General features: G+C 41.0%; 1 protein-coding gene across 1 annotated transcript in view; it reads right to left on the bottom strand.

Annotated features, from left to right (window-relative positions):
* Positions 1-23,444, bottom strand: part of LOC124616106 (insulin gene enhancer protein isl-1) — a 448,316-nt gene that overhangs the window by 222,018 nt on the left and 202,854 nt on the right. The window contains exon 2 of the mRNA XM_047144366.1: positions 11,232-11,309. Within this exon, the coding sequence (XP_047000322.1) occupies positions 11,232-11,309 (78 nt within the window). The remainder of the gene's footprint in view (positions 1-11,231; positions 11,310-23,444) is intronic.

The following is a 23,444-nucleotide window of genomic DNA, read 5'->3' on the forward strand; positions in this document are numbered from 1 at the left end:
AGGATCATAATACTGCGACACTCCGTCTTGTTTTTCTTACCTACTGCGAAAGCGACATTCCAACCGGCCAGCATGTGACACCTCTGAGTACGATATCGGATGAGTGCAAATAATATCGTTTATGTTGATATGGAACAAAGTTTTCACAATAGGAAACATACAAAATGCCGTCAAAATTGCCTGTACCTGAGAAACGACACCACATGTCATCGTTTAGTTTTCTAAGGGCCCTGGTAGGTATGAAACGGTACATAACAGGACAGTTTATTTATGACTCTCTTGTAAAGTACAGATATTTACTGAAGAATGTCGTTTTCCTTTAATAACAAAAGGAGAGCTAGTTTACACCGGGACACCTCTCTTTTTGCGGAAAGAAGTCGCATACCTACGCAGCAACTCTGAAGTTTTCTTTGCTAAAGTACCAGCCAAATCAGTGTATGTGACACGAAAGAAATCTGTATGGTATGGAGACCTACATTATTTAACGTACGAAATATGCCACCGCACCTGTATCTGAAGGGACAACCGCAAAGATGTCGTAATAAAACATCAAAAGCAATAAAATTGTTCAACAGAGAAGAAACCAGTTTCAATAGTCACTACATCTGAGCCACAAACGGCAAGAATCTTCAAGACAGTTGCTTTTGAAGTAGTAAGTATTGAAGTAATTACACTTCCAAAAATATTCATGTATAAGAAAGTTGAGTGAAGTGTAAGAATGGGCAAATCATCATATTCCATAAAATATTTTTTACGTGTCAATGAAAATGACAATCATAATAAAAAACAGGCAAGAACAGAAATAGGATATAGGCCTACGCTTCTCTTGCACGGAATATACTTATACTATATTTATATTCCCTTGTGGAGTAAACTGCAGTTGTACACACGTTCGAAAGTGTCTCTTTACGAATAAGTTACCGAGGGAGTTGGCGCAGTGGTTAGGATACTGGACTTAAATTCGGGAGGATGACGATTCAAATCCGGGTCCGGCCATCCTGATTTAGGCTTTCCGTGATTTCTCTAAATAGCTTCAGGCAAATGCCGGAGTGGTTCCTGTGAAAGGGCACCGCCGAGTTCCTTCCCTAGTCCGATGAGACCGATGACCTCTCTGTTTGTCCCCACCACAAAGTCAACTACCTAACGAAGACGTTGTAGCTTACGTCACTGAATCAGTGAAATTTGGCTTTTCTACATTTATTTCACGATAACTCGTGTACCTGGGTAATTTACTAAAACATGGAACGGAAAATTATAACAAATTTTTAGTTAATTAAGTACAAAAATAATTAAAAACGTACATTATGCTTAGGATACATGTGACTGCTTTCTCAAATACACGCAGCACTAGTATCGCTCTAGCTGTCAAACAGTGACAACTTTGACACCAGAGTGTGTCGCAACGGTAAACTGTGATCATAGTGTTTGGTTTATTTGATTGCTTGTGGTGGCTGCCCTTTCCCCACAAGGCATTAGTCTTTACTTGGTTCAATTTTTGTGACCTGCGACTCGGTAAACCGTTTTCGAAGTAAACAAAACCAACCTTTCTGTTAGGAAACTTTCAAAGTTGTCTATTGGTTTCTACTTGTCTTAGAAGGGTAAGCATTTAAATCTATAACAATATTCTGATTTGTGTGTGTGTGTGTGTGTGTGTGTGTGTGTGTGTGTGTGTGTGTGCGAGAGAGAGAGAGAGAGAGAGAGAGAGAGAGAGAGAGAGAGAGAGAGAGAGAGACCACGCTTACGTTTGTGTTGAAGAAGGCAAAATGACACTGGACTACTTCGTCCTTTGCACTGCTCTAGCACGTACTTTATCGGCTGCTGAAATACACTGTGTCTACTTATAAAAAGCCTATTAGAAATTAAGACAGTAGCTAGCGGCATCAATTACTATTTTATTACAACCGAATTGTAATATTCTAAGTTCCTGAAATAATTTGCTAATTTTTTTGCATTTTTTAATTTAATACAATTACACGTTTAACACTTAATTAAGGTATAGCATTATGCTATAATTAATGCTTACCCTAACAATTTATTAGAAAAGATAAATAAATAGCTCTACGAAAAGAAAACGTGTTTTATTTTGTCCTACTGAGTAGCCCATAAAGATACACTGCCAGCATTTTTGAAATTATGAATTCGAAGCGAAACTAATTTTTTTATGTTGAATTAGTTATGCAATTGCTACTCTAGAAACCTTATTCTAAGGTAAAAATTGCCTTTACATAATTTTAAATGTCATACACGATCTGTGAATAGGAATTAACTGTTTAGTATGTAATTTGGGACCAGTTTCCCCTACTTCTGCCGTCTTTTATTTTGATACAGATATCGTACGAGCTCGCCAGAGAACTCGAAGTACGAATAATCATTGTACTGGCGATAGCAGCAGAGTGCCAGAGAACGTTATAAAATGATAGGGTCGGTGTCCTCTGTGGCGCAGTTTGATTTATTGGAGTTTATTTCTGTGCCAGCGACACGGCGGCGTGTGTTGAGGCATGCAGAGCTGCGGCTCGGCTACAGGCGGCGTATATCTGGGAGCGCTATTTATCTGCCGCTGCAGCGCTGCTCCACGCCCGGCGCCAGTCCTTTTTTCCTATTTCTCGTGGCGCTGCTCGCAGTATTTCTTTTAAGGCGGCGCGCCGGCTCGCGGCGGGCATGTGTGCGGTGTGCGCGCTATCCGCGGCGTTCGCCCCGCCCCCCCCCAGACCTCGCGCCCGCCTCCCATTGGTCGGACGCCCCGCCCCGCGCCTCCCGGTCCCGCCCACTTTGTTTATGGTTAGTGCAGCGGCCGCCGCTATAAATTCCTGCAACAGCCTGCGCACCAAGTCCAGCTATCTCGCGACGTGCCCTCAGAATTCTTTCACACGAGAGGCGTATCAGTCAGGTCTCGGTAAACGCGCGCGCTGTCAGAAATTTTGCACGCTGGTGCAAAAGTACCTTCCTACGTCTGCAAGGACAGTAACTTCTGCCCACTCTCCTAAATGCATCCTGCTAAACATACGCAACCTCACTGAGTCTAAGATGTACTGCAGCTTTGACTGAGTTACCTTTACCGTAATTTTAATCTCGGGTGCAGAATATTAACAGTAAACAGGATAGAAATAATTTGTATTGACCGCTGCCGAAGAAAGAAAAATCTTCACTGAAAGGTCGAAGCTCGGAAAAACCGCTTTTCTAGCTGGCCACGGATCCATCCGACGTATCTACAACGGATATGGAAACGGCTAAGGCAAGCGTGTGAATGTAGTGCACTCCGGAGCACATTGTCTTACAATGCCCACGGCTGATCAAGAACTAACGGGAATTTTTTTTTAAAGAATCTTTATTTATTCATCAACATCAACTTCGTCCGCTCCAAAGTAATACCCCTTCGATATAATACACTTGAGCCAGCGCTTTTTGCATTCTTGGAGGCACTTCTGGAACTTGCTTTTCGTTACGGTCTTCAGCTCCTTGAGCGATTCTGTTTTTATCTCACCATAGACGGAAAAACAACATCCTTTCATGGTTTCCCTCAGTTTCGCGAATGGAAAGAAGTCTCGGGAGGGGGGGGGGGGGCATGTCCGGCGAACACGATGACTGAGACAACGTACAGGTTTTATTTTTTGCCAAAAAAATCACGAACACGCATTGAGATGTGAGCGGGAGCGATGACGTGATGTAATTTCCACGAGCGTTTTTGTCACAGTTCTGGTCGTTTTCTTCGGATTTCTTCACGCAAACGGCGCGTTACTTCCAGGTAGTAATCCCTACGGACTGTGCGATCATAAGGCAGGAACTCGTGCACTATCCCATTGTAACTGAACAAAACACTTGCGAGACGCTTCACATGTGATCTAAGTAGTCGAATATTTTCGGTCTTGGCTCTTTGGCAGTTTTCATTGGGACGATTGGGCCTTGGTTTCGACATCATAACCGTGTACCCACGTTCCGTGTTCGTTAGAAGTTCTGGATCGTTGTTTACTTCATTCAGCAATTCCTGAGCGATGTTACGCAACGTCGTTTTTAGTCGAAATTCAACAATTTTGGAACAAACTTTGCTGCCACATGTTTAATGCCCAAGACATCCGAAACCACTGCTTGGCATAAGCCAGAGAATATACCAAAATCATCAGCAACCTCTCGATGGTGATTCGGCGATTTTCCAGAACCATTTTCTTTACTTCTTCCGCACTGTCGTCAATAATTGATGCGCTAGGGCGTTCAGGGCGTTCGTCGTCTTGAATGTTTTCTCGACCCTCTTTGAAACGCTTACACCACTCGTTAACTCTTGATTTACACGTAGTAGATTCGCCAGAAGCCAAGTCAACTTTTCGAGTGTGAAGATGCACTGTTTTCCATTCTTCAAGCTAATTTCAATTCTAATTCTTTTATCCTTATTTTTCGAAAGAAAAAATCTCCAAGACAGTTATCCCCTTTTTGACTGTCAACAGTAAACTAAATTTTCAAAACAGCTGAAACTTCAGGAACACGTGTACCAACTAAACGAAAAAATTGAAAATTGGATACACGAAGCCTGCGAAATTTAAAAAAATTCCCTTTATTCTTTGATCACAACCCGTACGCACAAATTGCCTTCAGTGAGAAACAAACTATAGAGACTCCTAATATACTACAGACTCTACGATGAGGACAAAAGTGAGTTACTGTGCGATTTAACAGAGGAAGCACCAGACCATGCTCAGCAGATGTACCAAAGGAAAATGTTGCAGTGTGCAGAAAGACAGAGGAGAAAATCCGTGTGTGCTGAGAAGCAAACAGATGAGACTTTATCCTGATTACGTTTTCCGCCGGCGGGGACTCGGTCGGCCTATGATTCGCGCCGCGCCCCACTGGATTGGATATTAAATCAATTGTGATTAGAACGGTTGTAGAGGTAAGGAGAGTAATGAGGGTCAGTGCTCGTAGACTTTCCCACTTAACGTAATCAAGGGATAGGGTGATGTCTGAAGGATAGCGATCAAGAAGATGGTTTGCCTCTTCCCAGCCTTCCGAAAAAGACAGATCTAGTAATAATTGCAACTAGTTATTGTGAACACCTGTAGTTTAGTAGTTATCTTTGCTTTTTATTACTTGAGTAAATAAGCTGCACTTAATAAATGAGGAGTGGTTTGTGCTAGGTAGCAGAGTCCCGCCCACTTTCACATCGTTAACGGCAGGTACCGGCCCCCTTTGGGGGCTTGTCAAGAGGCGAGTCATGTAAAGTAGAGGTACACTGTAGAAGCAAAACTGCTGTAATAACTGATTAAAAGTTGTTAACAAAAGAAGTATTGAGTAGTGGGATAGTACATTTGAGGGTCTGTTATTTGTTTCCAGACAACAGCGCAGCAGTGTATTGTTAGCTGTAAAAAAAAATCCAGACTCAGCATAAAGATCAAGATCGACGTACTATACAGTGTGTAGCGAGTGTTAAGTGTAAGGTATATCAAGGTATATCTATTCGTGACTGAGGACGATGTACTGAACAACGTTATATCAGCTTTTAGTCACTACCAGACTAATAATTACAGCAATGCCAAGTCGTATGTTTTATGTAGGTTATTACCTACAAGTACGTATGACAAAATATATATTGACGATTAATTTTTCCTGGGCAGCATTTCAGGTGCTGAAATGTGGACGCGTAGGTCCGAAACGGTTAGTCTATACTGACAGGCGTAGCCCACCTAGTAGTGCAGTAGGACCATGCAGAAAACATCAGGTAGCAAATTTGTGTGGAAAGACTGTTCGGCGCATGTGCATACATATTAGAGTACCTCATATAAAAGTATCTGCACTTAGACTCGTTACGCCCTTTATCTGCCAGAGACAAATATCTTCAAGTAGGCTACCTTGGCTCAAAAATCGCTGCTGTCGACACAATCGTTCCCGAAAATATAAACCGCGATAACAACACAAGTCTTAAATGGTGCGCTAGCAGTCGCGTGCACTGTGATACAGTGATCACAGATCGAAAATATGCCGCTCTGCAATCCACTAAGTTGCCTTGTACACTGAAGAATTTTGGACCGCAACTAAATAAGCAGAACAACCACTTGCTGTAATGGAAACCAAAATGCTTCGCTGGACGTCTGACGTGATCCTTCACGATAATGTGACCAGTGGTGAAATTCGCAGATGGTACGGAATTAATAAGACGAGGGGAAAACTATTTGCGTTGGTAGAATAATACATTTCCTAAACGGACAGACTTACATTGGATGGACATACGTCCGAGTCAAAGAAATGGAAATTGGCTCCCCGAACACGCAAAATTGCACTCCACCACGCGTACACAAACCAGACGACAGAGGATGACGGAAGACAAGCGTAAGGATGCAGACCAATGGACAGATCTAAATACAATAGCAGAAATCGTTTCAAGAATATTACGGGATGACCAAACACAACCATCACTTTAAATGAGAGAGAGCACAGACGATACAAAAAATGAAACACGGTATAGTTATACAGGAACAGAAGGTGAAGGAGACACACACTAAGACAATACGTAACACAAACGTAGCTACAAAATTACATGAATACATTCAATGGAACTGAATCGGCTCCTAATTTGTACCACTGCTATTAAATTACTTGTCCTTCGGTGAGGTCAGCGTGAACGACATGGTCCTTCAAGTCATATTACCAACCATGAGTTATGTGTGTTGAGTAACATATCATATGCAGAAAACGTTTATCTTATTATTGTTTTCATCTGACTTTTTGTATAGGTGAGTAAACTTACTGTTTCAAGGTAAGTGGTGACAATGTTTTACTTGTGAGTGAATATACACCAGAAAAACTTAGTTTCCAGACAGTCAAGCTCTGCATTTGTTCTGTTTCGATTGTACGAAACTGACAAAGAAGAAATGGCGAAGTTGAGTGTACTGTACTGGCACAGTTTAAAAAACTTGCTCATATACTAAGCTTTAAAAATTCGTTTAATATTATTAGTGCAATATAACGTTAAGAAATGATATGATGAGTTCTCGAAGCGTTAAATATCCTGCGTTACTAATTAAATAATTATTTTGTATTACAATATGGCAACAAAAAGAAGTTACAGAAAGTAGAGCTCAGATGAATCGCATTTACTGTAACAATACGTGTAAATGGAGATCGTGGATTAAATGAATGCACATGCTTGTACAATACAACGTGCCTAAGCGAACAGTTAAGATGCATACTGAAAATGAAAACAGAAATGGAAACGTGAATGTGAAAAAAAGTTTGGCCCTTTATGTTTTTCCACCGAATTTGAAAACGATTTGGAAGAGCATATTTTTACATTTGAGGAGGTGATGATCGATTTTAGCACGTCGGAAGTAAGAAAACTTGCGCTGGACGTTGTAGAACGAAAAGTATTGTGGTGCAATTTCAGTGGAGTAAGTAATATGGCAGATGAAAAGTGGGTCGAAGGAAACCACCCAAGAAATATGACCGAATCCGAGAGAAGAGAGGAAAGCTCCAAGCCAAACGTGACGACCTTGCCAAGCAGCCTATGGGCTGACGCTCATCGCATGCAAAAACAACTAACCGAAGCTCCACCTCTGAAAAGGAAGTGCTCTGAAGACTCTGAGGGAAGCCACCGGAGAAACCCACTCATGAAGCAGAGGAATTTTACTGCGAGTTGTGCGAGGAAAGTAGAATGTAATCAATGATTCGATGCAAGAGCTGCAAAACGTTTATTGATGCAAAGGGTTGTAAGGCTAAAGAAAGCAAATAGTGATGTAGCTAATACATGGAATATATCCTTGGACTAGAACATGCTTTTAAACTCAGGGCCTTAGTTTATAAAAATGGTACAATTTATGCACCGACTGGTATAAGTTGAAAACCAAATTCCTAATTTATACCACTTGCAGATGTTCAGTAAATTAGCGTGCCTGTAATTGCCAGAATTTCCATTCATTGACTGAGATACCAAGAACAAATTCTGCTGTTGAGTATGGCATTCTTTAAATAATTTTATAACTTACTGTTAAGACTACTATAAATAAAATCTCGAAAATGGTACAGTTTAGCCACTCTCCCTTAGAAGCACAATTACGTAGGAACTTAAAAAAAGACAAACCGAAATGCTGGCCATGACTTTCGGAAACAAACACTTGTATTATATTTAGTGTTAACCTGGGGCCTAGAAACGACGGAGGCTGTGTCCCCGACGCAGCCGCAGTGGTCCACAACCCCACGACGACTACCGCAGTCCACTTTACCCATCCGCCGCCCCACACCGAACCCAGGGTTATTGTGCGGTTCGGTCCCCGGTGTTTTTGGTGATCTAAATAGAGGTATAGTAAGTAAGACTCGAACATGTCTGAAACGCAAATTAGCAGTCAGTCTGTTTTGACAGTTTTGATCTAAGATATTGAGAACCTGTCTTTTAATGTGAAAGCTCGTTACAAAACTCAGGAGTTTTCAGTGGACAATGGAGAGATACATGATGGAAACTGATAGGAGAAACAGAAAACCAAACAAGTTTACCACGGAACAGACTGGAGTGCAAGATGTAATTGTTACTGATTTCAGCAGTTCTGCGAGGGACTACAAAAGACTTTAGACATCAGAAGAATGAAGTGCATAATGTTTTGAGAAGAGGTTACTATATGAACACCATCGAAAGCAAAACAAAGGTCATGCAATGAGTTCGAATTAAGGCAGGTAATGCTGCGGTAATTTGATTAAGATATGAGACATTGAAAGTTATAGATGAGTTTTGCTATTTACGCAGAAAATTAACTGACGATGGCTGAAGTCGAGAGGATATAAGATGTAATATGACAACAACAGGAAAAGCGTTTCTATAAAAGGGAAAATTTTCTAACATCCAGTATAAACTTAAATGCTAGGAAGACTTTTCTGAAGGTATTTGTCGGCAGTGTAGCCTTGTACGGAAGTGGAAAATGGCCGATAAGTAGTTTAGAAAAGAAGAGAGTAGAAGGTTTTTAAATGTGGTGCTACAGAAGAATTCCGAAAATCAAATGGGTAGATCGATAGCTAATGAAGAGAACCGTCGACTTGGTAACGGAAGGTGGTGTGTGTGCTTGTGCGTGTGCTTGTGTGTGTGTGTGTGTGGGGGGGGGGGGGGGGGGAGGGGGAAGAACATAGAGGATGACTTAGGTTTAAGTACAGTAAGGACGTGGAAATGAACGTAGGCTGCGGTTACTATGCAGAGATGAAGAGGGTTGGACAGGACAGACCAGCATAGAGAACTGCAACAAACCAGTCCACGGAGTGAAGACCACATCAACTGCATTAGAGCAGTTGAGGACAAGTTCTAAGCCGCAGGATCTAAAAGCAATCGAGGAAAGTTTTCTTCAACAAATTAGCATGGAGCGAAAAGTAGGATTCAAAATGAATGTCACAAACCGTCTTCGGTCGGAAGACCACAACAACAACAATAATAAGAAGGAAACAACAACAACATGAAACTAAAATATATGTGGGTGTGTATAGTTCACGTATCCAGGTGAATGGATGATAACTGGACCAAGAAAATTCTTTGCTGATTTACAAGTGATGGTGAAGGACTGAGACGGTGGCTTAATGTGAAGTGAGTAAACTGCTTTAGAAATAAGCGTAGTTACGACATGAGTGCATAGCTCATGACTGTGACACATAAAAAGCCTAGAGGAGAATTACATTCAGCAGTGGGTTTTAAATGTCTAATGACGATAGTGATAGAGATGATATTATTTGTGATGTCCTGTCATGTAATGATTAATTTATTATGTCAACTTATCCTTCCGCCTCTTCTTGGTAAAGCATTCACAACACTATGCTTGTGATTTATGACTGATTTCTTACAGAACGGCATGAAAATAATAATGTGCCAATGCAATATTTCTATTAAATTTTCCCTAGAACAAAATAAACGCGTCTGTAGATTATTTGGGTATTTCAAATGCTTGAGGATTCCCAGCAATTACTCTGCAGTGTGACATTCGCCAATCACCGTATTCGTGCCTGTTTTTCCTTTTGCTAGGCGTCTGATGTAGGAAAAGGTGTTTCCTTGAAAACTGATCGAATGTGTGCCGGCCGCGGTGGTCTCGCGGTTCTAGGCGCGCAGTCCGGAACCGTGCGAATGTTACGGTCGCAGGTTCGAATCCTGCCTCGAGCGTGGATGTGTGTGATGTCCTTAGGTTAGTTAGGTTTAAGTAGTTCTAAGTTCTAGGGGACTGACGACCTCAGATGTTAAGTCCCATAGTGCTCAGAGCCATTTGAACCATTTTTTGATCGAATGTGTACTGCAAGTAAGCAGTAACTGATGTCCAGCATCTGACAAAAGGCGAATGGGAGCACCGCAAAAGCGAGTACAAATAGTATCACAGAATTCAAAGTATTCTTCCCTCCATAATCCTCCAACGAATTAGCCGAGCGGTTTGAGGCGCCATGTCACGGATTGCGCGGTCCCTCCCGCCGGAGGTTCGAGTCCTCCCTGGGGCGTGTGTGTGTGTGTGTGTGTGTGTGTGTGTGTGTGTGTGTGTGTGTGTGTGGTTGTTGTTCTTAGCATGAGTTAGTGTAAGTAGCGTGTAGCCTAAGTCTTGGGACCGATGACCTCGGCAGTTTGGCCCCTTAGGAATTCATACACGTTTGAACATAATTCTCGAACGACTAAAGTGGAAACAGACTAATGAACTGTCGTCTCTCCTACTGCCGAAACTACACTCAAGCAATATCTTAGCACACTGTCACTGTTGACGATCTGTTTTCTTAATTTATTTCATACCTTTTTTAGAGAATCATCATCTCATGTAACCGACATTTGGTTAAAGTTACGAAGTGGATCCCGCTTGCATTATTCATAGTTTAAGTGCGATATATGTACATGATGAGCATCAAAATACTCGTCGGAAATTTTCCCATTACCCAATATAGGTTTTCTAAATATTGGTTTCATGACGCAAAGTGCGTTATATATGGCAAAGTGCATTAAATATGGCAAAGTGCGTTAAATATGCTGCGAACGTAAAAGTTAGGATACGCAACAGCTCAGTCTGTTACCACAACCGTTATCTGGCATTCACATTCATAGGCTTTACCAACTCACAATAAAATTACCACCTATCCTAACGTAGATGTCGGGTTACAGAGAACTCTTGTCACTACACTCATGAATCCAAGAGGGATCCAGTATCACGCAATAGCCAGATAATGTGTAAGGGAATTCTACCTTCAGGTGTACAAGCATTGGAGGGTTGGTCAGCTACAGGGGTGCTGCGCGCAGGTTCCCTGTTTGAGCTTACCGCCGGTGCTCCGCACAGCTCCCCGGGACACCGCCAGTTCCGGATGGACCTTCCGCTCCCCGCTCCCTGCAAATCCATCTGAAAGCGACAAACAAAAACGCACCGATAACGCCTTCATACACACTCGCGCTAGCGCGAAATTTGCACATCATGTTGCTGTCCTTTAAGTCAAAACTCACAAGTGCCACTAAAAACCATCGCTATGTACTGCCACGTCCTCACACAAAAAACTTAAAATACTAAAATAATAGTAAGTGTAAGGAATGCTGCTCCGAAATAGCCAAAATTAATTTATTATTTTAAAGCATTTTATTTAATGGTATGCAGTACACCCGGAACATTTTTAATGAATACAGGTGGTCGCAGAAGTCTTTGTGTTTAAACCATTAATCTCCCCTCTTTCTTTACAACATCTATTACACTTTCTATAATAAGAAATAATTAGTAATACACAAAAAAGTACACACGGGGAGGAAGGCACATTGAATTTTTGTGCCTCGTCGGTAGGAAGAACAAAATGCAGCAAAACCATACCCTTATACACTTAAATCTGCTTTCGAATTCATTTCAGGAAGATAAAGGTTACGTAGTTCAAAGCCTGGTTTGCCGCAAGGTCAAAATGACACGAGACTAGATTCAGCTGATACGACAAGTACATGGAATTGCCCACTTCTTCATTGCCAGAAAGATGTGGGCCATCTATTTCAAGTGGTAGTCCCTCTCCTCCTGCTCCTTACATAAAGTAACTCGTGGTTAGGAACGAAATACGTCCGGAAAAAAAACTCCTGAATATAGTTCGTGCCCTGACGAAATGTGAAATGACGAGGTTCTCCAGAGAATTGGCGAGGAAAGGTGTGTGTGTGTGTGTGTGTGTGTGTGTGTGTGTGTGTGTGTGTGTGTAAGATGGCATACGATAGTGACCTATTTTAAGAAAACAGGGAATATCTTTCACAGTAGTAGAAGGTGCCATAATTGTGGGAACACTGAAACTGTAATAAATTGAGCGAATAATTGAGAATGACGGGTTTAAGTACTACTTTCAGACGAAGAAATTGGCACTGGAAACGAAATCTTTGCCGGTCTCGCAAATTAGTATCTGTCACGACTTCGTCTTCGATGACGGTCTCAGAGTAGCACTGAAAACCATCGTCAGCAACTTTTTCAGCGAGACGTTCCAATCTCTGTCTTCCCCCTACAATTTTTGGTCGTTCTAGTGCTGTGGAAGTTATCCCCTGATGCCCTAATAAGTGTCCTGCCATCTAGGCCTCAAGGTACCACACATTCCTACAGGAGGTGGTACTGGTCACAACTAGAAGAGAAGTTTCTATAACGATATTTCCGGAAACCAATAGCAGTGTTTCCTGTTGTTACCAGAATCCTATCAACTCTCGGTCCTTTCTTGCTGCCAATCACACATTTTTTAAATGTATCAGGCTCCAATCTGATTGCGTAACATGCACTGCTCACTCGCTCCTGTAGCGTTTGCACATTGTCGACGGGTTGTGCTTACACCAATGCCTTTAAATGTCCACAAAGGCAGAAATCCAACGGAGTTAGGTCCTGTAAACGGGAAGGGCATACTACCGAGTCACCCCCAACTAATCCATCGCCTGTGAAACGTTACAGTAACACAGCACAGTCTGTAGGAAAAGGGGTGGTGCCGCGTTGCGCATAAATCGCGCTCGTTGTCTTGCTGCAAGGGTAACTTTCTTCAGTAGCGCTGTCAGTTCATCGTGCACCAATCTCATCATCTTTTTGGTAACGTGTATGGGCCTATGAGCTTGTAACCAACAGTTCCTGCTGATAAACTGATACGGAAGCAATGCTGATACCTGACCTCTGTGATTGCTCGATAATGTTTATCTGCTTGCGAATTGTGGTAATGAACTATGTAATATTTTGTGGATCCTACTTCATTTATAAATAAAGTACACGCTGTCAACTGCCCATCTTCATTTGTCTCGCAGTCATTAATCTGGATCTTTTTTTAATACTCTTACAGTAACAGTGGTAGCAATGCCGATGACAATCATTAAATTTTTCAATCAGCCAAACGCTAAACGACGATCCTGGTACGGTATCACTTAACTACGAAGAAAGCTATTCATATATTAAGGTCCGATAGGTCGCGAAATGGAAACCACAGTGAAAGTAAAAAATGCTCCATTTGCAAAATTTAGCTATACATTCCAGCTACTTTTCTGCATAACCGCCACACCGAGTTAGACGTCTGTCATAGCGTGGTACCAACTTTCCAATATCCTCGTCACACAAGGCAGCCGCCTGTGCTTTCCGCAAATTCTCTACGCTTGTCTGCAGATCGTTGTCTGTGCCAAAAAGTTGTCTACATCGCCAGCGGTTCATGTTATCAGAAATGAAACTCAGAAAGAGCCAGACCAGGGCTGTATGATGGCTGATGAACCCTTCGTATCGAAAACGCTGCAGGAGTGTTTTCATTGCCATGAAGACGGAAATGTGTGACAGTTACGTTATGTGTGCTGCATGAAATAATCTGTCAGCTAGCACTCATACTTGGTGGGAGAGACTGTTTTCTAGGCTTCTTCACCTGTTCACTGCGTGCTCAGAACTGACAAGAGAAACAAGACGCGATCGATGGGCGTACTAAACATATTGTTCAATACGTCTATGCAGAGCTTTGTCGGGTTTTAACTGTGGTTTCCATTTCGAGACCGATCGGACCTTAATAAACGAATAGCCTTCGTAGTTAACATTGGGTTTTACTATACTGCATTGTCCCCTGTGGCTGTAAGTCAATATTTTGCAACCTAAATGAACGTCTTATTAAGATCAAACACATTTTGATTTATTCTAAAGCATCTTCAGTAGTCGCTGTAACAATTCCGTTTTTAAAATGTGGTTCATTAGTTGTTCTGTGATTTCACTGTCCTGTCATTTTGTGTTTTATACCGCTGCGCGAGTATGTTTCACGAATGTCTGGCGAGGGGGTATGTAGGTGCTTTTCTGTAATTTATGGGTCACAATGAAGCATTTACATCGTGAAGCTTTGGTCGGCCCTGAAGTTTTGGGGCATCACGTTTCATGTGTGTCATATGGGCTTTACGTCTGGCATTTTTTTAGATGCACTGCATAGGATGGTTAAAGGAGGACTCTTCAAAACCATGTCATGTCGGAATTTGAACTGTGTCTGATGGACGTATAACGAGAAACGAGTTGAAGGTTTTTGTTGCATAATGATCAAAAAGAAAAGTATGTCAAGTTAACAACTATGAGGTCCTCAAGAAACTGATTATTTCAGTGAGTAAATTCACTGTATTTTCTTAAATATTTGCTCAATGTGTGTTGATGAGTACATGAAAATAAGTGAAGCGACTGTGTTTTATGATCCGTGTTGTTCTATTTTTTCTACATTTCCAGGTTCTCCTGATTTTTGATAATCTGGCTGGTCTATGACCCAATCTACTCCGTATAAAGGAGGTTCCACTGTCTACCCAATCAAAACTGACAGCTGCAGAGGCACGCGGATCGTTCTGGTGCAGGCAGAAGGGACGACGGGTGAGGAAGCCGTAGTTTCTGCCTGTTTAAAGAGGCCAGACTGCCCCCCTGTCGTGGTGTCGGAACACCAAAATAGATCAAGTGACAGCGCAGATGTAAGGGAGACTTGCTGGCTTACATGCATTACTCCGTCACGTATGCTCAGAATCCTTAATGGCCGTAGTTAACAGTTGCTGCCTGGCGCAATGACACGATTTGGCTCTAATTCGAAGGTCGAGTGGTAGTGGTTTGCTGCACCCTAATATATTGTATTCTGTGGGTACCATCAGTAGATAAGATTATTCGTCAAAAGAACGCAGGTATTGAGTTATGTAGACGTGGGCGTGTTTGATCCGTTCAAATAAACAGCAAGCCGGCTGATATGTTCTTCAAAGGCCGGTTGGTGTGGCCGAGCCGTTCTAGGCGCTTCAGTCCGGAACCGCGAGACCGCTACGGTGGCAGGTTCGAATCCTGTCTCGGGCATGGATGTTTGTGATGTCCTTAGGTTAATTAGGTTTAAGTAGTTCTAAGTTCTAGGGGACTGATGAGCTCTGATGTTAGGTCTCATAGCGCTCAGAGCCATTTGAACCACTTGTTCTTCACGGGCACCACAGAATCCATAAATTAAAGGCAAGATGAAACCATTTTCACATAGGTTCTATTCAGCAGGAAACGGAATAAGAGATTCGTACATTGCGCGGATGTCACTTTTTTTTTGTCGGAGGACAGCACTGGACGATGAACTAAAAACGACTGACTTCTTACTAACGAGAGATCGACATGGATATTGTAGAAGAGGAGGAGGGGGAAGGGCGAAGACAGAGGAGGTGACGGGTTGGAAGGAATGGTTGTGAAGAATCGGCAGTGTAATTTGACGTGTTTCATATCATGATTCGGTTTCAGGTAAGGTTACGTTTTTGGAGAAAGTAAATTGGAAATAAAATTATTTTTTTTAAACATTAAGTATTATATTTATGGTCATTAAATACTAACAAAAAACGCAAATAAAAATGATTGTCAATAACAATCGGGAAATGTTCACTGTTAGTATTAGTTACTATTAAACAAAAATACAGCATTGATTAACGTAAAACTGAAAGTGTCTTGCCTTGTTTTAATTGTTTTGATACCTATTTATTAACCAAACGAAATTCCTGGAAGTTATCGAAAATACAGAGTTGAATAATTACCGATTTTGAAGTTCATGGGCAGCAGCTTAAGGTAATTAACAAACCTATTATTGATTTTCATCACTTTCCCGTAGGAAGTAGTAATTGAACGAGACAGAAATATACAAGAACGTCGGTAGTTAACGTTGTTAGGAATGGACTGGATTTTCACGTATTGTAGTAAGTATTTTTTTGGGGAGTTTTCAGTATTATTTTGTGAATTTAGTGTTTTTTGCTGTATTTTACAGTGTTTATTTGTTACTTTTGGGGTGACATAAGTTGGTTTTCGGGTTGGGGTATTGCATATGTAATTTGAATTCAGTTATCGCCACCAATCGAAGCCAAGTAATTCTCTAAAAGGACTACTAGTCAGTTTCGACCTCAGGTCTGAAGTGCACCTATATAACGTAATAACTAAAATTAAAATAAGAGGGAAGGCAACAGATAAAAATCTCTACAGCTGAAATGAATGTAGCATTACAACAAAAATACTGAGCATATCTAATTCGAGCCCTCTCATGTTAGCACAAATAACTAGCAGTAAATTTCTTGAGACTCCCTGAGTTATGATAGGGTTATTGCTTTCCAGACGTTTTTACTACAAAATTCTGCTGCGTACTGTGGACCTAGGTGGATGTGATTCCTTTGAAATCTCTGTGACAGCGTCTGAATTTGTGGGCGCTCATAACCACGCACTGTTGAGAATCTTATCCTTACGATTCATTCATATTGCGGAAGGTACATCTTTAACTTGCGGAATGAAACTTACATTCCGCAGCGGAATGAGAGCTTTTTTGAAATTTTCTTGCAGATTTAAACCGTGTGCTGGACAGGGATTCAAATCTAGAACCTTTTTGTCACCTGAGCTATGCAGGCAAAGCGCACAACCCGCACCCACAGGCCTACTTTTAACCAGCACCTCTGTCCTACCTGACAAGTCTCCTCCACACTTCGTTGAACCAACACTCCTCGGGGTAAGGATGTTACAGATAAATGGCTTAGCCACAACCTAGGAGACTGTTTGCAGAATGAGTCTTTGACTGTGCAGAAAAGCTTCTGTGAAGGTACGAGAAAGGCACTGGCCGAAGTAAAGTTGAAATGGTTGCCCGTGATTCTTTTGGACTTGCTTCAGTTTACTGTGAGTGAACTCACTTTCTTAGCTGATCCGCACACCATCTTCGTTATCTCGCCTACGTTTCTGTCTTGGAGTTTCACAGCTATTTGCGAAAAAGAATAAATTTCCTCAAATAAGTTAATTTTGCTTTGTGGTTTAACCAAATTTCTCTCTGCAGTGTACGTATCCACCTACGACTACATCCGTACTCTACCAACCACCGTCACGTGCATGGCAGAGAGCATTTATCATTGAACCACATATTAGTGTCTGCTCACGGATACGTTTACGTTTAAAGTACAGCAAGAATGATTCCCTAAATGTCTCTGTGCACTCTCTAATTGGTATAATCTGGTCTACATGCATAGGGTACTGGTTCTCGAGACTTCGTAAGTATGCTTTTTGTGGATGGTTGAGTCGATTGTTCAAGTGTCTGCCACTTCAGGTTTTTCAACATTTTCATGAAGCTTTCAAACAAGCAAACAAACATTTTAAAATTCATGATCAATATTCCCTGTTCGTTTATTTTATGTGGGTTCCTTGACCAAGCTCCTAAGATGGGTCGCAAGTGTTTCGTAAGCAGCTCCGTTTGTCGAGTGACTGCATTTCCCAGAATCTTACCAATGAACCGAAGCCTGTCACCCGTTTTAGCTAGACCCGAGCCTATGTGACCATTCCATTTCATGTTCCCACAAATCCTACCCACAGATAAATGTAGAAGTCGAATCATTCCAGTTATATCTCATTTTCATAGGATAGTGAGCTATTGCGTGCTGCAAAGTGCAAAATTTTACAATTTTTAACATTTAAAGCGTATTCCAAATCTTTGTACCAATCTGAAATATAATCATTGTATGACTGGATATTTGTACAGTTTTTTGTTTTCTTCAAGTAAAAATTCATTACAGAAAACTGCATCACTTACCAAAACATTGAGTTTCCTATTAATATTGTCTGCTAGATCATTAACATACAATGTTAACAGCATGAAGGTCAACACACTTCAAGGCGGTGAGCATGACGTTACTTCCACATCCACTGTAAAGCGACGCATTCTCCCTACCAATATATCTTCAGTTCAATCACGAATTGAATATGAACGTACCTTCTTTACTAAGCGTTGGTGTGGTACTGGATAATGATTTTTGGGAGTCAAGAAATACTGCTTCTACCTAATTGCCCTGATGAACGACTTTCAGAAAGTCATGTGGGGAAAGCTTGAGTTGGGTTTCGCATGAACGATGTTTTTCGTCATCGACGCTGGTGCCTAGGAGAAGCTCATAATATTTGTGGCTTAAAGCAAGAACATCCAGTGTCAAAAAATCTGATTTACGGGAATAGAGCTCGAAATTTAGAGGAAAGTTTCAGTGTCATTGATGTTGCTAATGCTTTACTCTGTAGTTTTATATTTGAAACTAATACTGTTATTTGTGCTATCTAAAAGTTCTATAGCACTTTTATCAGTGGTAGTTTTAATGAAATTTATTGATGACTAAATGTATATTTCTGTTGTTTTAGGCAATGTAATAAAATCAAGTACTTCCGTAATTACAATTTGTGAATTTTGTACATTTCACTTCTACCCTCGTACGATGATACGAAGAGAAACAATGTTAGATAATGCTGTATGTTACAACATTTGAAGGCATTCTCCTTAAGGAATCGTCACTTCGTGAATTAGTCCTTTTTTGAGAAGGACGGAACAAGGTTTTAAAACTAAAACAAAACGTTACGCTGCAACAGTATTCATCATCGTTTTCATTTGTTAAGTAATCTAACAGTCTCATGGACGGTCTGGCAACGGGATCTGATAAAACTGCTAGCTCTATCGGTGTATAAAGGGGATTAACGACTGCAGATATCTGACGTTTTCTGCAGATAATCATGTAGGTGTCGAGTGAATGATTTGCAAGTCATGATTCACCGCGTATTTACCTCTTCTTGTAAGATTTATTATCTTGAAAGCCTGTTGCGGACTGAAGAAAAATTTATAATGTACATCCCTTGGTGAGTAACACCTGTATTGTTGTCATTTTATCTTCAGCCAAGGAATTGACCGTTCCAAAACGGTTTTTCTTCTATAAATACACCATTGACGAAGTAGTTCACTGAAATTAAGAATTGTTCGATAAAGTTTGACTACATTTATCGGTGGTTTGCTGGGAACTAATCTGATCAAATTAGCCCAGCCCCTAAGTGCATCAAATTTTGCTGTTGTGTTCTTTTTTAAAGCTGCATGAATGGATCCGGCCTTCACGTTGGTGCGACAGGTTGCGAGGAACTTATGATTTATAACCTCCAAGTTACTACTACAGTATTTTTCCTCCTGAAATACTGTATATTCATCAGCATGACAGAGAAATTAATACTCCTGTTCTGGCGACTGCAGTAGACACTGAACATATCGACCTCAACGACTTCAGCTGTTCTAGCAGTGAAAAACATGGAAGATCCTTCACCAATGCATACACTGGCTATTGTTGCACGAAGTACTTCCGTGTTTATGATATGACATCGGTTTTCCAGTAGCCATGTTCAGTCGTTCCCGTCAAAGTTAGATTTTGGTTACTCTTACACATAAAATTTTCGTTGCCAATTACGTAACGTCTCTCAAATTCTTGAAAAACTGATATTGATTTTTCTTGCGTTAAGCCACAGAGATATTCTAGGATCATATAACCGAAGGATATCAATAACACTAAACCGAAATTTTGTGGACGAGTTCTGCTACCATTATTGTGCACGGATTTGACCTGAGCTATCTTCTAAGAAGTGGGAAACGTCTAGGAAAGATCCGGCTATCCTGGACGACCTCACGTCTTTAGTAATCTTTATTCTCTCATTACCGTATTACTATTCACTGCCCCGTTTAGTGGCCACTGAACTGCTGCTGAACGTTTTACAATATATACCATTTTAGAACAACATCTTATTTCAAATGCTCCTAGCAGATATTCAGCATAAAATACCACGTTTATAAATCAAATACTTACCGTGAATTACTGTTATTTCTCATAGATTAGTATAAATCTTCATTGAAACTTGCTGTGAGTAACTATATTGCGTGTTGGCGAACTAGCTTTCGAAACAATACATGCAACAAACTTACACATAAATTATTAACAATTACTTCAAGCTGTTAAAACTAACAATCTGCGGAAATAAAGTTTCTATGTAGTAATATTTTGGAACGAACCGTGTCGCAATTATGAAAAATCCACTAAAATTACATCACGACGAAGGCTTGTAGGTCCCGTCCAAACACATTTGTTATCGAAAATGGCGCGAAAGTCATTGCACATACGCGCTATTTCACGAGTAGGCAATATTTAGTAAAAGCAAACTGACTTTTGTTAATCAACAGAGTATGGCACTGTGAGCCTAACAAATGCCAGCGCACAGAATGATTGCGATAGGGTTACATCATTGAATAGTGACTATATGCTAAAAGTAATGACGAGGCATTTTTCAAATATTTGCATCATCTACACAACACAATTACCGCAAGCCCCATGCGAGCGGCAGAAACGGTTTTCACGCTGGACTGTAATTCTCGCTGAATGGCGAATAAACACTGTTCTGATGATTTGAAAAGCTTTCAAATATTTGAGCGCAAACTGCGCGCAGTTGCAACTAAAATTGGAACAAAACACGAGAACAAAAAGCAATATCCGTTGACATTTTCTTTTCCTGCGAGTCAGACCTTTTTTTATATCGGTAGCCGATAAAAATTTTCCGCGTACGTTTCGTCGTCGTATTGCGTTTGCTGTACATCATTCTATGCTAACTATTAGATCCCAAGATAAATTTCGTTACAATAAAAATACCTGTGGAAAACTATTTAACAGGACACCGAACCACGTTTCGGCCGTCTTGATGTTAGAGTTTGCCGCAGAAAGGGTGCGTAGAACTCTTGTTTCCAGATATATTTTGTGCTATCCATTATTAAATCGGGTGATGCTGAGGGTATTAGATTAGGAAATGAGACGCTTAAAGTAGTAAATGAGTTTTGCTATTTGGGGAGCAAAATAACTGAGGATGGTCGAAGTAGAGAGGATACAAAATTTAGACTGGCAATGGTAAGGAAAGCATTTCTGAAGAAAAGAAATTTGTTAACATCGAGTATAGATTTAAGTGTCAGGAATTCGTTTCTGAAAGTATCTGTAAGGAGTGTAGCCATGTATGGAAGTGCAACGTGGATGATAAATAGTTTAGACAAAAAGAGAATAGAAGCTTTCGAAATGTTGTGCTACAGGAGAATGCTGAAGATTAGATGGGTAGGTCCCGTAACTCATGAGGAGGTATTGAATAGAATTAAGGAGAAGAGAAATCTGTGGCACATCTTGACTAGAAGAAGGCATCGGTTGGTTGGACATGTCCTGAGGCATCAAGGGATCACCAATTTAGTATTCGAGGGCAGCGTGGAGGGTAAAAATCGTAGAGGGAGAGCAAGAGATGAATCCACTAAGCAGATTCAGAAGGATGTAGGTTGCATTAGGTACTGGGAGATGAAGCTTGCACAGGATAGAGTAGCATGGAGAGCTGCATCAAACCAGTCTCTGGACTGAAAACCACAACAACATTATTGAGTGCTAAGATAAAAAGCAAATATGTTCAAGATCTGCCTATGGAAGTGGTTACATCACTGTCGGCTGACTGCCAAGTTCAAGTGCAATTTTTTTTCGTCAAATGATGATTGGAGAAAGTTAGTAACATGAACTGGAGCGCACACAAAATAGTTTGTAAGATCAAACTCAGTATAATATATCGCAAGCGAATATCCCAATATAATGTCGATCTGTTTCTTCCTTCGTAATATATTTCTAAAAGAGTGTGTCTTACCTGAAAAATATACAACACGTAAAGGCGGAGAAATATGTTTTACGTCTGTCGCAAGACAATAAATATCCCTCAAACAGAAAGGGTTAACGAGGGTTTCGCACTAAAGAAAGTCATTTATGTTAACACAACGAAAAATTATTCTCGCTACACGAATACCATTACAGATAAATAAGATGATAGCTCACTTATGCCACAATGTCCCTAAACCATCACCTAAATTTTGTCAGTGGAGTTCGGCTTCACCTTCCAGAGAAGGGTATGTAACCTATATTCTACATCGGAGAATGGCTGTTATCATTATTCGGTCTGTGGCAGGAGCTGATCATCGCACGACATAAATTTAAAATAACGTGACCTTCAGTGATAGCATATTGTTTGCTATAGCCTCTCGTCGAGTTGCCGAGGTGACAATGTGGCACATAAAACGGCTGACAGCTGAAAAATTTGAGCACTTCACAGCGGAGAAGAAAGTTTTGTTGTTATGAGCAGGGTACGAGCTGCTTAGAGATAGACCCGTGGAGTGAGTGTTGATAAGGCGGCGTGTGAAACATGTCGGCCGCCTGCCTAACAAGGTAACCGCGGTGTCAGCTGGTGCGGTACCGGTCCGCGTATCGTGTGCGCGCTAATTAGTGCCGCCTCCTGACGGCAGGGGGCAGCAGTGACAGCTGTCACCGCTTCACCCTCCTCAGCGCTGCGGCCGGGCGAGTTAATGTAAACACTAAGGAACATCACACTCACTGATACTTTGTATTACTCGACAAAGCTAACTGCTGACCTGACGCAGTGCCAGCTAACTTTATCGCGTGAGTTGGTACAGATACGTTCCGGTTCAAAGTATTGCGAAATGTCATCCTGCAGTGCAAGCGCGGAATGTGATCCCGAAAAATTTACTCGCGGCCAACTGCGGCAGCTTCTCATTAATATTACAGACGATGAGCAGGTCCGAGATTGCTGACAGGCCGGGTAGGCTCCAGACTAAGGTTGTGACAAACCGACCAGTTAAAACTGATACCAGTATTTTAGTTCTGAAAAAATGGTATTTTCCATATTTTGTGGTCGTTGTTATAAAAAGTGTTTTATATTTTGCTAGTAACGGAAATCTCAATTAGCCATAGGAGCAGTGTTAAAAGTTTTGGTTTTTAAATGAACCTTTATTAAAAATCAGTAATTTTTATTTGTAGCATTTCTAGTGATTTGAAACGTTGGCTTTCAATAGAAAATGAGAAAAGTGATCAGTGCTATTTTAATAACAATGTCGACAGAAACAAGTAACAAACACATAGTGCATGAATTGATACAGCATTGCTGAGACAATGACGTAACTTTTTCCATGTGGCGTGACACAGTAGATGGTATGCGTGTATCTTCAATGTGCAAAACTTGCCCCATCTTATCTATTTTGTAGTTTCTCACTGTCGCCGTCGGTCACCAGTTGTGTCACAGAATGGCACAATCCCTAGCCTGGAAGTATTTTATGAAGTGCAGTATCAGTGATGTACCATACTCCATTTGCTTTAAAAGATTAAAACCGCGAGGAGCCACAACAAACTTCCAACATATAAGGAGAATACTTAA

Source organism: Schistocerca americana, chromosome 5, assembly GCF_021461395.2.
Source record: "Schistocerca americana isolate TAMUIC-IGC-003095 chromosome 5, iqSchAmer2.1, whole genome shotgun sequence".
In the NCBI taxonomy this organism is placed as follows: domain Eukaryota; kingdom Metazoa; phylum Arthropoda; class Insecta; order Orthoptera; family Acrididae; genus Schistocerca; species Schistocerca americana.